At 45.6% G+C, this 16,507-nt stretch overlaps 1 protein-coding gene across 1 annotated transcript in view; it reads right to left on the bottom strand.

Annotated features, from left to right (window-relative positions):
* Positions 1-881: 881 nt before the first annotated feature.
* TSPAN7 (tetraspanin 7) overlaps positions 882-16,507 on the bottom strand; it is a 119,680-nt gene continuing 104,054 nt past the window's right edge. Inside the window, exons 6-8 of the mRNA XM_032475836.1 lie at positions 9,600-9,683; positions 2,095-2,167; positions 882-1,847 (exon numbers count right to left, since the gene is read on the bottom strand). Coding sequence (XP_032331727.1) covers positions 2,099-2,167; positions 9,600-9,683 — 153 coding nt within the window. The 3' untranslated portion in view covers positions 882-1,847; positions 2,095-2,098. The remainder of the gene's footprint in view (positions 1,848-2,094; positions 2,168-9,599; positions 9,684-16,507) is intronic.

The raw sequence follows: 16,507 nt of genomic DNA, 5'->3' as shown, positions 1-16,507 counted from the left end.
TTTACAGAGAAGTCTCATTTCCGTATGTAATAAAATGGAAATTTAAATGAAACTTTAAAGTTCTGTGATACATATGGTTCCACAGAAGAGATCTTAATTCTCTAAAAATGCTGGCCTTTGGAAGAGAGACTATCTGAAGGTATGGGTCAGTACCCTTTGTAAGCCTTTTAGGATTTACCTGATGCAGAGTTTGGGCTAATAAATGCATCCAGTTAAAACACTATCTCCCATCCTAATTACAGAGAAGAGGGAGCTTTTTAGATCCACTTATTTGGAAACAGATCAATAAATGCTTTTACTAGTTCTTAAAGATGATTCATTAAGAAGGAAAAAATAGATCACAGATAATATACACTGCACATATTGCTAAAATGCTCTTTAAAACATCAACTGTAAGGACTCCATACTTGAGTGCAAACCAGGCCACTGGGACAACTGAATGGTATGATGTCATCTCTTTTTTAGACAGTTACTCAGAGAAGAAGGGAGGAAGGGAAGAATACATGCTCATTAGAAACAATAAAGGGAAAAACAGATGCATATTTCCTTTTTTAAAAAATGACATCCAGACTTTAAAAAAAAAAAAAAAACTCACATCTTTCTGCCTCCAGCCTGAAATAACATGAAGATTCTGTTTTCGCAGCCAACAGTATCTCCTGCTCGTGATAAATGAAATGATTCAAATTTCTGGAATGTCCATAAAAAATCTAACCCTTCGATTTTTCCACTGCCTGATGGTATTTTGGTGGAGTGGGAGCTGCTGGTGTAGGGGGATGTGCCAGTGTGTAAGGTGGTCCACTTCCAATTCTCTGTGGAACAAGATGGACTAGAAATGTGTTTAAAAACTTAACCAACCAAAGAACAAAACCAGAACACAGCAATTTGTAATGACTCTATTTATTAATACGTGTATCACAAATGTTCACAATATCAATGCATTCTTGTTGGCATGCGAGACAGAGGCATTATTTTTTAAGATCTTTTAAAAATATTTTGACTTTTGTTCCCCCTTCACACTCATTTTTAAATTGATTTGATGAGGTCCTCAATGTCTGTAATGTCAATGCAAAGAAAAAAGTAGAGAGAAAGTAAAATAACACAATAGCGGTTAATTGGGGAAAAACAGAAGTCATATTATTTCCTTCACGGGAAGCAACAATACAGCTTTGTAAGAGGATTATACAGGTTTCAACTGAGAGGCCTAGCTGCACTACACTGCACGTTCCCAGGCATGTAACAAGGAGCAAGGATGCCACCCAGAGCGCAACAATTTCCTTCGTGCCTGTTTCTCCTCACGGACAATTACCAATGTCTCTCTTTGCATGTCCTAAGCAGCCTGAAGAAGGTAGGAAAGAGCCTTAGTAAAAGGGAAAACCCAACCAAAGGAGATGAAGCCAAAAGAACAGATAGCTATCTGCTTGTCTACATCTGGGGGGGGGGGGGCATTTATCAGTCAAGATCAAGGGCTAACAGGAGCCTCCCACACTACATGCAGGGCCCAGCAGGGCCAGTGATGGTGCGGATAACCAGTCACCTACGATGAGCTGCAGCTGGACCAGGTACAGATGGAGGAGCCGGCACGCACAGGGCCTCGGGTGGGGTCCCCTAGGACTAGATGCAGGGAACCTGGCTACACTCTGGCACGATGGGGCTTCACAAAATGGAACGCTACACATGATGCAGGCTGAAAGGTGGAGCAGAGGCTGTGTGGGAGTGTCAGTTGCACGCAGGGTGGGGGGTTAGGGGAGGTGTGTTATGTACTGTGCTCTAACATTCTTTGGAAGTCTTTCAAAGATTGCTGCCATTCCTTTTGAAAACAGGTCTCTTATTCCGTCGTTCTTGAAAGACTAAGAGAGAAACGAAAACATGTGAGTGGCTCACCATTAACAAGGACTTCAAATAAGGTGACAAGCTGAAGAGAGCATGTATATGTTTTCCACAACAGCAGTGATCACAGCTATGAGGCTTTGGCACGTGGACAAGTGCCACCAAGATCAAAGAATGAAGTGGCCAGGCAGCACCCTTGTCCCTTTGAAGGGTTGTATGTGCCCCAAAGGGAGCACCCTGCAATTCACACTCCCCACCGCCACTCACCTCCTTACACCATCTCATACTGGTTGGCCGTGATGAACCGGGACAGACAGCAGGCCAGCAGCATGCCAATCAGCTGTTGGCAGAAGAAAAGTGAGAAGGAGGATCTCAAGTCACTGAGCTGAACAATTCTTTGACCCCCCACCCCAATGTAATTTTTAACAGTGGAGGGCTTTCGTATGTGAATGGAGGGAAGCGCACGAGGGAAAACGATCAAACCTGATTTCGGCTGTAGGGAGTCTAAGTGCTGGTGGAAGACAGCTCGAGGTTCTCGAACTGGCCATTGAAAAGCAGCTTTTGACATGTAAGTAGTATTGAAATGTGTTCACGTGTTCTCAGAGTAATGAAAAACTGAAGCACCACAGAATTAGCAAGGTATTAACAAAAATGCCAAAATCGAATTCAAAACCAGCTAAGTGCATGCATTGGGGAAGCTATCTCAACACAGGATGATACTCCAGCCATACCCAGCTGACAGGATGACAGTTCTTTCCTTGAGATGATGAGATGCTGTACTTGGTGAGTTTGCCAGTGAAGTAAGAAAAGTCATGGCTTGGGGGGGCCAGGGGTTGGGGAGGGGAGTGGGACTTTAATTTCTTTTTGTCTCTAAACCTTGTAGATATTTTAGGCCTAAATGGGCCCATCTACACCCAAGGTCTACTGGTTTTTCAGGGGCCCCAGGACAACTGCTATCAGGGTACCTCTACCTCCTCAGAAGACCTCACTCTTCTACCCATCTTTGGGCCTTGACTTAACTATAGCACAGTGGAGCTGATAAAAGCTGTTGTAACACTATTGAGATATCTTTAAACACATCTTGCACATTCTGCTCGTTGGAAACCAAAATTCTCATTCCTGACTCTAGAGGATCAGCACTCTTCAGACAGGAGCGTGACTGCACCTGTGTCTAGAGGCCTGCAGTATCTCTTGGCTAAACGGAGTCCCTTCTCCTTGCCTTAAGCAATGGGCCATGTTTGCTTGGCTCAGAGGTGGCAATGACCTTTTGACCTCATCTAGTACAGTGTCAAGTGTGGCCCCTGGACCAGGAGAATTAGCATCACCCGGGACCTTGTTAGACACACATTCTCAGGGCCCACCCGAGACCTGCTGAATCAGACACTCTTGCGGATGGGGCCCAGCAACTGGTGTTTTAACAAGTCTTACAGGCGAGAGAACCACTCATCCAGTCCATCTGGTCACCCCTCTCTTACAGGTGACACACCTACAGTCACACTGGGTCCCAGTGTTGGTCAAGGCAACACCTGAACTCTATTCTGCTAGCTCTCTGCCCAACTCCGCAGGTTCCAGTCCACCTGCCTCCCTTTTTTGGTGCCATCCCAGATTCTTATCTTTCTTTTTAAAATTGCAATTGTGCTGTGAAATATGCAAACTATAACTTCTATCGGGTAAGGAAGATCGCCACCTTACTGGACTTCCCTTATCTCCTACTAAGTCTCTGGCCAACATCATTTTGTGCCACAAAATCCATAGTATCATGCACCTACCACCAAGTGGCCAAAGGCGCCATGGCTGTAACCTCCAGAATACTGTGCCAAATGAGAAACTAAAATCCCTCACATGAGTGCAAGGACTTTGAACCTTATAGCTTGTCCCTGTTCATTAGAACTGCCATTTTTCAGGACCAACACACACCAGGATCACACATGATACTGTCAAAAATCAGATGCCAGCCAAACCCCAAATAAGCATTAGAGGCACATAGCACATTCAGAGATATCAAGCTATTTAACCCTTACGACATCCCTGTGCAGTATTACCGTCCCAATTTTCCAGGTAAGATAATGGGTTCAGGGAGGTTCAATAATTTCCCCCAAACCATCTAGGTAACCCACACAAAGTTTAAGGTTCCGCTCTTTTCTTCTAGCCAAGAATAGCCCCTTTGCCCCTTTTCCAGCCTCCACCCCCACCCTGGGGACCAGACCCCCGTCCTCTCCGGAGTCAGCCCTCCGCCTCACACCCCCAGGGGCTCCTTCCTGCCTCACACTGCACACGTCAGGGAGAGGGCTCGCAGTGGGCATCTCTTTATTTCAAGTTCCTAGACGCTCCTTTCTTTTTAAAGCTTAGTATTTCAGGTTCTTCTCGTTGACCTCATGTGTTTAAGCACATCCAGTGGTCACCCTTTCACTTCACAGTTGGCAGTGCTCCTGGCCCCCGCCAGCAATTCATAAGCCACACAGCCAGACAACCCTTCAGTATGCTTTCATAGTTCTTTTATCTAAAACGCCTGCTTTCAAGGGAATATAGCTTGTCTGTCCACCTTTTTTTGTTCCCCAAACAGAAACAGCATCATTGCTAAGCACTGGACATACTAACTCTCTCACAGAAACCATAACTTTAAAAAATACAGGTAGAAAGAAAAGCTGTTTGCTTTTAAAATAATTATATTTTGTATTTCTGGGGCAAGAACATACCTTCTTCGGTTTGCCCATGGCAGAAGACACATTTGTTTTTAAATCACTTTTTTAACATCCACTAAGATATTTTTTTCCAAAAAAAAAAAAAAAAAGGTCTCAAGCTGAGGTACGTATGAGCCTTGTGGAAACAGCAGTTTACACGTATTGGCTTTTAGTTACTTCTAGTGCAAGAGAATCCAGGCTTCGGGATATGGTAGGTGTTCTGAATTATTCACGGGGTTACTGATTTCAAATCTGCTATCGTGTTTCATCATGTTTGGGAGAAAACTTTGCTCTCTCATTTCCATAAGTACAAGTCAAGGGAAGGTGGGGAACGGGGAAGCATCCTGTACTTAATGCCAATTATTACTGGGTTATTTCCAGGTACATAACTGAAAGCCTGTTAACGGTAAAGACACAGCCTCTTTCACAGTCTGAGCCAGGACAAAAGGCCCGCTTGCCACTAGACCCAATTAATCTGTAGGTAGAGAAATCCATCCTTATTTAGATGAAACCCTTTTTTACGTTAAGTATGTATAAAAAGGGCCTCAAAGAACAGAGGTCGACTCTGTGGGAGTCCGGGCTGCTGATATGTATTAAGGCTGGAGTCTGTGGGCAGAACAAACTTCGCTTTAATCCCGGAGGGAGACAGAAGGAGCGCCTGCCTCGGATGCCGAAAAGCCCTTGTGACGGAGACCCCAGGACCAGCCCTCACTCCCCCCGTGCCTGGGGAAATGCCAATCCCATACAGCCTAGGCAGTTTGAGATCACATTATTTATATTTGGTTGACTAAGGCTTTGTAATTAGCCTTTGTCCAATTTGTGGAAGCCACGTTTTATTTTTACCACCATCGGCCTTGTCGATACGTTCTGCGTTCTTTTGGGTCACAAAACCCTCTGGGAGGCCCTGCTGCTTCACGAACGGAGAAGCCAGAGAGGGAGGAAGAGAAGAAAGGCTCTCTACTTACAAAAGGCCGACTCTAGGCTTTCTCGAAGCGCCTCCTCCCCAGAGAGCTTGGAGAGGGCTGGGCATCACTGGGGCTCTGTGAGTCACAGCACCGGGGCAGACTCCAAGAGGTGGGAGACAGGGGATGAGAGAGAGGTGGGGTCCAGGTCGGCAAAGATAAGGGATGTAAAAGGCGATGGGGCCAGGGTGTCTTCCCCTGCGATCCCCACGGGAGCCCACCGTGGCCCCATCTCTGGTACTGAGGGGCAGAGAGAGGCCAGCAAACACAGCTGTAAAAGCAGCTTTCTTAACAAGAAAGTGGCAAGCAGTAGGTCAAAAATTCAGATCCTTCTAACGCCTATGGAGATCTTATGTTGGTGACTTAACTGGGAAAGTAAATAAAACTTCCACGCCTTTGGGAACGTGCCAAGGAATCTGGTATGAATAAAACTGTATAAATGCTTTTAGGGACCGTTCCAGGGCCTGAAAATACTAGGAGAATAAGTTAAATGTTCCGTTAGCCTTATGCGGCCATGCCTCATGGAGGCTACTGACAGCTGTATCCTGCCCTCCATACGGAAAAGGTAAACAGGTCCCAGAAAAGAACCCTTGGCCCATGATGCATCACCCCAGCAGCCCCTGGGCCCGGGGGAGGCCCTGCAGGGGTGAGGGTCAGGGGATGGATGGGTAGGAAAAGGATCTGTAGCTTCCTTTTTCCTTACAATTTCACAGACTCAAACCCTCTCTGTATAAAGGCACAAAATAAGTTCCATTTAGGTGCTATGTGGGGCAATGCTGAGGGGTGTCTTTGGCCTCAGTGTCTATAGAGCAGAGCAGGCGAGATTGTCACCTGGCATCTACAGTGGCCGCCTAACCTCAAGCACATCGCTCAGCTCTCCCCTCTTGTAGAAGAGCTCTAGCGTCCCTACCCAGGGATGTCACATTCTGTGCTGTGGGGGATTCATCCAGCCTAACAGCTTCCAAGTCTAGCGAAGCTATTTACGTTGGGTACAAAGTGCTAAATATGGAGACCCACAGCAGGAGGCCAAGCAAGGCGGGAGGCAGTGCCACAAACTGAGCGATGCGAGTGTCCGGACTTGGACTCTTGGCTTCCAGGTCACTTTAGGGATGAGGAAGGCGATGATCTTTCTGTGTGTGTGTGTGTGTGTGTGTGTGTGTGTGTGTGTGTCCCCTCCCCCAAGCCCTCTCAAATAAAAGAGTAGCTGCCAAAGCTGTCAAAACACACTCAACCACCTGCTATAAAATTATAGGGGAGCCTGCCCATCAAGTCCAGACAAATGGGCTTTTCCTTGAGACAGCAAAGGCAACAGGACTTGGTGGAGAGAAGTGTTAAACGCCTGCCCAGACCCTTCCATCCAAAAACAGAACTCAAGAGCTTTAAGTTACTAAGTTGGGTAACGGGACAAAGTTCTTGCACAGGTGGTTGAAAGGCTAGGCTCAGCCTAGTTCTCCTTGTACCTCATACCACCTTTACTTTCTAAGACAACGGATGAGCAAGCCCAGTTTTTTCCAACAGAGGAGCGCGTGGACATCACAGAGCAGGAGAGGAAAAGGGAAGAGAGAAGGTGGGGGGCAGGTGAGGAGGGGGGAGAGTGAGCTCTGTTCTTTCCTACCCACTTTGGCCTCCCTGTGGCCTCTGCTCAGCAGAGGCTGCTTTATTATAAGAAGGCCGAGACACAGGCCAACATGATGGATTTCTCAATATCAGGCAACCGTTGCTGTGTTTTGCTATGATACTTGTCCAAAGGTGTTTGAACACACGTGGCTAAAGCTTGGGTTCCTGGTCCAGCGGGGCTGGTTCTTCTTGAACAGGCATCTGGTAAGTGGCCACCATGGTCCCGGAGAGGCCCTGGATCTACTGGCTTCTGGAAGCCAGCTTCAGCTTCCAGGTCCTCGGAGGTCGCCGGCACTAGGAACTGCTACTAACAGCCAGCCGTGGCCCTTCCTCTCCCTGCCCCAAGCCAAGCACGCCAGAACTCAAGTCCCTGCCCCACGGCACTGGACTGGCCACGGGGGTGAATGGGACTGACTCTGCAATGCTGTTGAGCTTTGGGTTTTGTTTTTTTATCCCGACAACTGCTTCACCTTGGTGAGACATAAACTCTGCAGAGAGGGTCTGTCTGGGGCTTCCCTGAGTAGGGGGATCAAAGCCCCTCTCACTGCCCCAGAGGGCCATGGAGCAAATGCAGCAAGCCCCGCTTTCTTCAAGGGACTTCTTCAAGGCAGCACAGAGATGAACACCCATTGGGCCAGATAACCATCGGTCTACCCCAAAGTCCCTTTGTAGGGATGCGAGAGAGAAGTGGGAGAGGTATTAATGAGATTCTTGACGACTTGGTTCATCCCATTCATGAGAGTAGGACTGTCTTCTCAAGCCCTCGCGGCCACATGGAAATATTCTTGGATGATAACATGTTTCATCTATGAGATTCTAGGCTCTTTGAGGCTCTCTTCTCCCCAGGGAGAGTAGAGCAGCAGGTCCCTTTATGGTTCCCAGGCAGCTATTAGGGGAGACTTCGGCGATAGTCCCTCCTCCAAGAAGACAGTCGTCCTCAAACACCAAGCGCAAGCCTGGCTGCACATAAATGTGTAAACTCAACTCTGTGTGCAGCCACCAAGTGCCTCCTGCACAGGTCCAGAATCCTCTAGAATGTCCCCTGGCCACTGCAGATACGTCACTGAAGTGCTATTACTGAGATATGATAGCAACCGGGAGAACATGCAGGGCTGCAACTTCTTTTGACAGGTCTTGGAGACTGAGTTAATTGGCACTATTTGTGGTACCTACTCTGGTTTGTGGAAGGGTGGGGTTTTATTCACTTCATGAGCTACAAAAAACAAAGCATTGTAAAAGGACTTGGAAATTGCCACAGGAAATACACCCTCGTGCTGCCTGAGTCCACATGGCCTTGTGAGATGAACCGTCACACAGGTTTTTGTAACTGCTTGGGAAGAAAAGTTTTTCGACTTATCTAAGGCCAAGCCTTCTGTTTGCAAAAACTACCAGGCTAACGTGCTCTTCCTTGATCTCAGAGATGGTTAGGACACAGGTATGTTCGTTTTGTGTATAATTTAATAAGTATACATACAATGCATGCCCTTTTCTGTATATGCATTATTTCAATAAAAACGTTTCAGGAACAAACCTGAATTAAATTCAACTGCATCTGCAGTGCTCGGTAAGAAGGAAAGAGGCACAGAATAGGGGACGACGGGGGAGTCATTATAGTCTGGGAGGGCCAGTACACACTTCAGGCAGGTAAAATCAGAGCCACTGAAACATTACAGGGATAATGGTAATTGGGCTTTGCTGGAAAAGTAATCTTTTGGTCTGAAAAAAAATCTGAGTTAGAGACAAATCAGGTTTTTATTTGGTTGGTCAATATCTATGCAGATCCTTCTACCCACAGCAATATTACAGCAAGGCCGCATCGTTTGGCTGGGAGGTCAGAAGCCTGTGGGGCGATACATGGCCTGGTGGAGGGGGGCAAATTTTTAGCTTTAGCTTTATCATGTTCCACCCTAGAGTATGTGTGGCTTGCTTAGTTTGCATAATTACTTCTTCCATTCTTTTTTAGAGGCTGGGTGGAGATAAAGGGATAGAAAGTCTGATATGTACAAATTCAGTTTCCTCTTAAGAAACAATAATTAAACCTAGAGGCTAAAATAATGATCATAAGATGAAATTTGCTAAATTTAGGCTTTCTTTAAAGGGAGCGATCTCATGCATAATCCACAGGAACTAAGAACACAAAAAGGGACAGATCAACCAGGAAAAATGCCTCCCCGCGCCCCACAAATCCAAATCAGCCATTTGATGCGTGGCATTGTTTATGCTCCAATTAAGGCAGCACTCTGAGCAGCTAACCTCCATTTGACCTACAGAAGAAGCAAGTTGTTTTTCTGGAGCTAGTCATTAGTTGAACTGTAACCGATATTCCCTTGATGGCAAAACTTCATTTAAGTTGAAAAAGGAAAATCAATAAACAGATGACCTGAGGACTAATGAGCAAGGAGTTCTGACCCCATCTATCAGCCTTTCCCTGGGGCCTCCAGGGACTCTGGAGACCAGGGAGAGAAATGAGAGCAAGAGACAGAGGAAAGGCTGGACCCGGTCGCAAACTTACCTGGGAGAATGCGATTCCAAAAGCCACTCCAGCGATGATTCCCATGTTGGTCTCCATGAAACTGGTCACCAGATCATAACAACCCTGAAAACAGAGAGAGATGGTCTCAGAGACATGTTTTGCCCAAGCCAGATGGGGCTGTGTTACCCTGTAACACTCCCACACACACCCCAGCCTTCATTCCACGAGTAGAATGAAAAATCTCAAAGATACAAAAGGTGTAGAGAGTAGTACAATGAACCCCCAACTGACCCTTCCTCTAACATCACAATTAACATGTGGCCAATCTTGTTTTGTCGAAATCTCTTCAACACTCACCCCCCCAGGCTGGATTATTTTAAAGCAAGTCTCAGATATACACTTTCATCCGCAAATGTTTCCATAGTGGGATTAAATTTAGCAAGAAGTCTGTAAGATCTATGCAGCGAACACAGTAGGGATACAGAAGTAGACTTGGACAGATGAAAAGGCATTCCACATCCTCGAACAGGAAAACCCAGCATCATAAACACAGCTACTAGCCTTTTGACAACAAACTACAAAATCTTAGATAAATAAAGTGAAATCATCTGGTTAGAAAGAGGTGTTTGAATACCTGCCAACTTTATGGCATTTTAGGCTTCTTCCTATGGAGACCATCAAGTTTTTTGTGTTTTTGCTTTTTTTTTTTTAAGCAGGGAAAAAACCTATGTTCTGGAGTCATCTTTTCCACAAACTTACTATATGACCTTGAACAAGTCACTTCCTCTCTCTCTAGATGTCAATAACCTCATTCATAAAAAGAAGTGAGTTTCCCTTTAACATACTATGAAACTCCAAATGTTGTGACTAAAACCAATACCAATTTTACCAATTTCAATATTAGTTTAAAATTGATATAGCTCAGTGGTAGAGCACATGCTTAGCATGCACAAGATCCTGAGTTCAATCCCCAGTACCTCCATTAAAAAAAAAAAAAGGTCCCTACGGATACTGGTAAAAGTTAATTTATGTACCAGGACTCATAAAACAGAGGCCACCCTAGTGGCTTGGCCCACATCACAAATCCTCGACACCCATCAAAGAATCCCAAGATATGTCAACTACAATCTTCTAACTCAGCTGGAACTAGCTTACCTTACGCTAGAGTTCGGTTTCTTTAAAATAAATGGTCTGGTTGGAGTTCAGCAATGCTGCCAAGTAAGTTTTGTTGTTGTTACTCTGGATTACATGTTGTCAACCTGGCCCAGGTAGGACACCAAATGTCGTACGTTACTCATAACACAAAGGCAAAAGCCGACGCTTCCTTGTCTGACAGCTCAAACAGTGGGAATTAGTGAGTGTGTATGTGTGCGTGTGCGCTCGCACACATGCGTGAGGGTTTTATAGTATACTTATTTGGAACTGGGCCAAATCAACCTACACTTCTGAAGTGTCATATTCAGCCTTGAAAGACGTAGTTTTTTTCCAGTTTTCTGGAAAAGGGCTTCAGCTCGAATGTATAAAGTCTGTGAAAAATCAAGACGTTGACTGCATTAACAGGGTAAAGGAAATTGTTGTTTATCAAGAAAGGCCCACTAAATTGTAATAACATCTGAAGAATGAGAACAAAGAACATCTTCCATTTTTAAATTCAAAATTTAACAATTTAACATGTCTCATAGAGCTTCTGAAAATGCTGCCAATGCTTTTAATAAGCGATGTTTTATGCATTCAGTCTGTTGGCAAATTAAAAGAGATGCATTAACTTAGCAGCAGTGCTTTGACACATGTTTTCAATGCAATGGACAGACTATGCTCCTTGGTTATGTGACGCAAATGTGAAGGCCAGGGCAGGGGTGGGAAAGGAAATACGTTATTGCTCATGGGAAGTTTTGAAATTCGATTCTCTCTTTTAGGAGAAGCTGGCAAGCTGACTTCATTTTAATAGTGAAACTATATATCACACGATTTTCCAAAAGGTAGTAGAAAGGAGGTCAGTTCGGGTTAGGAAGAAGTCAAAGCAAGAAGAGAGGTGGACATTCCAGCACTTTCCCAAATGGTAGTGGCTAAGATAGCTTCTCTCTGTGCTGGTCATCTTTCATTGGGGTGTCTCCTCCCTGCAGTGACAACTGGGCAGGGGAATGCAGTTGAGATCACCAGCGGTGTTAGGTCCGCTCAAAATATGGAAACACAAACCCAGTAATAAAAACCCAAGAGAAGTGAAGTGGGCTGTTCTCTTCCTCTGCGAAATAGTTTGCAATAGGTGTTTTTGTTTGTTTCTGCTGTGAACTTTAATTCTACCCATAAAGTAAGTATGTTTTTCTAAGGTATGACTTCCACTCCACTGTGGGAGATTTCAGAGTCAGTCACATTATTTTTGATCAGCCCACTCCAACCAGGAAGGGGAATCAGTAAAATGAAGTAAGGGCCTGGCATGAGTACAACTGTGGCCAAACCATTCTCTCTACACCTTGTTCTTCAAAGCGGGTGGTTTTGTTGTTGTTGTTTTTGTTGTTTGTTTGTTTTTAATGAGCAGAAATAGCATCACGGGGGATTTGGTTAGCAATGCAGAATCTGAGGCCTCACTCCAGACCCACCGCATCAGAATCTGCCAAATTCTGGGGTTATTCATTTTTAATGAGTTTTAATGAACGTTAACAATAGCTCGAGAAGCTTCATGTGTGCGTTAAAGTCTGAGAAGCACACTCCTGGATAACAACAGTTCCCCCACTATTTTTCACTGTAAACAGAAAGCAAATTAATGAATTGCATCAGTCAGAGAGTTACTTAAGATGAGAAGATGAACTGATTTCACTTCGTGGTTGTTCCAACGATCGAAGACCAAGGTTGAAATAAACATCTTCCATCTCTAGCCTTTTCTCTGTTATTCACTCCAGGGGCCCACAAGCCCATTTTCCAGGTCTCAGCCTGGCTCCGCAGACTACCAGAACTACTTTGATCCTACAAACCCAGTCCATGTTTGCATTCCACCCGAAATTCTCCCTGAAACCACAATCTTATCTGCCCACAACAATCTCTTTTAATTTCCTAAAATGAAAGCCTGGTTGTCAGGTGTGAGATAAATCTACAGAGAGAACTGCTAAGTGTCCTAGGAAACACCCAGAAACAGAACAGGTAATTTGCTCGCCCTCTCAGCAAGTCTAAATCAACACAGCCTCCAATGGAAAACACCTGGAAGTGGCACGAGACTTGCGATAGCAGGAGCCGACGGCTAGTCCCAGACAGGTTCTGGGAAGAGGTAGCTCAGGATCTGCCAAGTAGAATAACTCCCTCTCTCCTCTTGCCCTTGATCTTAAAAAAAAAAAAAAAAAAAAAAAAAAGTCAGGAATCCTAGGGAGTACGGGCTCAGCTATGAGTTAACTGACCTGCAGGCATTTCAGCATCCTGCTTAGCAAAACCAAAATCAGAGGTGTCCCCCAAACAGCAAATATCCTGCTTAACCGTTCTCGCCTCCTTCCTCTTTTCTCCCAGTTATCTGTACAAGGTAGGTTTCTCAGGCTGCCAGGTAAGAGCCAAGAGTCCCCTTTCTGTGAACCCTATGGTGTTCAAGACACCAAGAGATCTACAGAGATTTAGAATCTACTTATTCTATGTAACAGGATCCCGCGTAACTAGAATGAGGCAGTCGTTAAGCCCCCTGGGGGAGGCTAACCTTCACGAGCACCTGCTATTACAACGTCCACCCCATCCGCATCTCCTACCTTTTAAAGATGAGAGGTGTGTCTGAGGACTCAGGCCTGGGAAGTGATTCGTCTGAGAAGTTCAGGTGGGCATTAACTGAGAATACCTAATGAAACTTAGTAGACAGATTTGTTTTCATTCACTTTTTCTCCACTGAGGGAGCCAGGGTGGAGTGTCTAATGGAAGTGAGAGAGAAGTTACGTACCTCTTTGAGGTATATGAGGTACCCAGGAAGATATAAAGTAGGATTTCGTTGGGGGGGGTATGTGTGTGGGGAGGGGAGACCAGTTTGTAGGTTACTAGTGAGATGAAAAAATGCTACCCTATCTTTCTTTCTGGAAATCACTGTAAGGATGATAGAAATGAAAACAAAGAAAAGATCCTCCCCTACAAGGACCTGCTGCATCATTTCTAACAAAAGACTGAGTGTGGGGCAGTGGGAGACAGTTTACACTACAGCTAACATTGAACATCATAGTTAACATGCATCTTGTCCCTACTCTGTGCTGTGCCTGTTGCTTTAGATATTTTATCTCATTCAATCCTCGTATCTATCCTAAGGGGCAAGATTATTACCTCTTATTTTACAGATGAGAAACACCAAGGCTGAGAAAGGTTAAGTAACTTGATCACACAACCAGCAAGTGGCTGAGCCCAAATTTAAACTGGAGTCTGTGGTCCTGACTTCTAGGCCCTCAATTTCAACAAAAGAAGAGGAAGTCTGGGTGAAATTAAAAAAAAGAAAAAAGTACCAGGTTCATGATTGCTGCTTCTACAAAGGACCTCGGAGGCTGAGCTGTGCCCATATCTCACTGCTGTAAAGCACGGCCTTGCCTTCTATACATCAGAGCATCCACCGAGTTGCTACGTCTGCTCAGCACTTCATCAAGTGGCGGCAGAATGACACGCATGGGTGCTCAGCAGGGAGGCCCATGAAGAAACCAGAAGTCACCTTACTGATGAGAAGCGAAGGAGGCCTCGCACTTTGAGTTCACAGGAAAATGCCAGTCGGAACAGATGGCCTCTTAGCTAAGAAGCTGTCAGCACTGAACATCCTGTCTTACCACGCCCATAGCCAACTAACACGCCCCAAAGTGACAAAACGAGCTCCTAGACTGGTGACAGTGCCTCGCAGCAGTTCTGCCACCGACACCAAAATTAAATGGGTAAAATATAGAAACTATCTCTTAACATTCTAATCTTGAAAAGATGTTATCTTCTCTGAATTAGTCAGTTGTTGGCTGAGATCCTATAGGATTTTAAAGACCTTAGAAAACTAGAACTTTACCTTAGTGAGAAAGTAAAATTAATCTGATGGCTGCATAACCACGGGTAAACTCAACAGTAGGCTTTTCCCGTTCCTTTTGTTTCACCAAAACATATTTTCTACCTGGCATTTCTCTACGTGTCTAAGAGCATAGATAGCCTTTGTGCACAGCTGGGCCATGTCTTCACCATGTTCTCTGCAGAGCAGATTACAGAATTGATTTTCCTTTCTCTGACTACTTAAATTTCATTTCCCACATGTCTACCATGTACTAACTTTCCAATTTCTTTTAGCCAGTTTTTTTTTTCCCCTCTAATTTCTCTGGGAGTCAGGATGTTCACAGTGTGTTGAGCTGAAGTTGTTGATTTTCTTTTCCTACAGCACTGAACTCTCCAAGATAAAGACCACCCTCTTCGCAGGAGCAGATGCCGCCTGCCAACTCAACTCCCTCTTCCCGCTGAGGACTGGCACCCAGCTGGGAACAATTTCATGTTTCAAAGGTATATTAAGCGGAAGAAGGACGTCCAGAAAGAAGAACGGCACCATTCCCTGACATCAGCATCAGAGCTAACAGGAACCACTTGCTAAACCTTCCGAACTATGCCTCGTAGGGTCTGGCTGAGGGAGAGGGACGCGAGGCCGAGCTGAGTCACGGCTCTCTCTTCCAGGCGTGCGCGGCCTTGAGCGCCTCTGCTCGGCAATCAAGAACCACAAAGGAAGATTCTTGACTCTCTCCAAGGCTCCCATTCTAACCTATTCGTCATAATTTCACAGAGGCCAAAAGCCCTCCCAAACATTCACTACTGATCCCATCAGGGCTGGGGGGGGGGGGAAGCAAGTACCTTCTGGTTAACTTAGTGGCGGCCACGGTCAGGTTGTGCAGATCCTGGGGGTTACAGTCGGTGTCGTTCATGCAGCAGCTTGGGGGGATGCCGTGTTCCAGGAAGTAGGGGCTGGTGCTCCAGTTGGTGTAGTTCTGCACGCCACAGCAGCTCAGCTTAGCAAGGAAAGGAAAAGACTCAAGTGCGGCAGAGGAGGCATGGTGCTCTGCCCACTCACGCCCCAGCGACTTCTAAAAGGAAAGCAGGACCAAGCCCCTAAGCCAACAGGCGCAGCCCTGGTGCGTCAAGATGAGCTGAAGCTCCACTAACAGTTCTGCGCGCTGGAAAGCCCGCTTGAACTCAGCGGAGGAAGTGAGTTCTAGATTACAACGCTCATTGGTTCCCTTCCCACCGCCGCAAAGCAAAGCAGGTGTGCTTGGCCCGGCTACGCAGCAAAATCACCTGTGTGATTGGATGCCGTTAAAGAGGCAGGTGCAGCTCAACCAAACCGGGGCTGTCGATGGGAACCGAGGCAAAATGGTTTTAAAAGCTCACTATGGAATCTATCCTAATTCGTACATAAATGGTTTAGGGGGGAACAAAGGCGCATACGGAGTAAGAGAGCTGGGGCTGGTAAGCTAGCTGATCTTGTAAATCAAGTTTCATAGGGACACAGCCATGCCTATGCGTTCCGTGTCACCTAGGGTGGCTTTTGTGCCACAACAGCAGAGCTGGGTAGCTGGGACAGAGAATGCCTGGCCTTCACAGCCTAAAAGAGCTGCTGTTTGACCCTTTACAGCAAAGATGTGCCAACTGCTGACATAGAGGGTGTTAAAGCCAATGAGGCAAAACATAATTATTTGGCAAATCTGGGTAAAAGGTGTACAGCTCCTTGGACTCTTGCAATTTTTCTGTGTAAGTTGGAAATTTTATCAACATAAGTTACAAAAAAAACCCTCATAAAAATCAGAATACTGCTTCTGAAGTAAAACCAAAACCAAAACCAAAACTAAAACCATATAAGACAGCCCTCAACCCAAAACCTCTCTAGTTGATCCTGATGGGCCGCTGGGCTCGAGTACCTCCAGGCAGGAAACATCGACTTTCCTCATACCCTTGCGAAGCACGAGGCAGCCCAGCCATTCACACACCTGAAA

Source organism: Camelus ferus, chromosome X (genome assembly GCF_009834535.1).
Source record: "Camelus ferus isolate YT-003-E chromosome X, BCGSAC_Cfer_1.0, whole genome shotgun sequence".
NCBI classification, from domain to species: domain Eukaryota; kingdom Metazoa; phylum Chordata; class Mammalia; order Artiodactyla; family Camelidae; genus Camelus; species Camelus ferus.
Note: the sequence above shows the minus strand (reverse complement) of the source record. Positions and strands in the feature narration are given on the sequence as shown.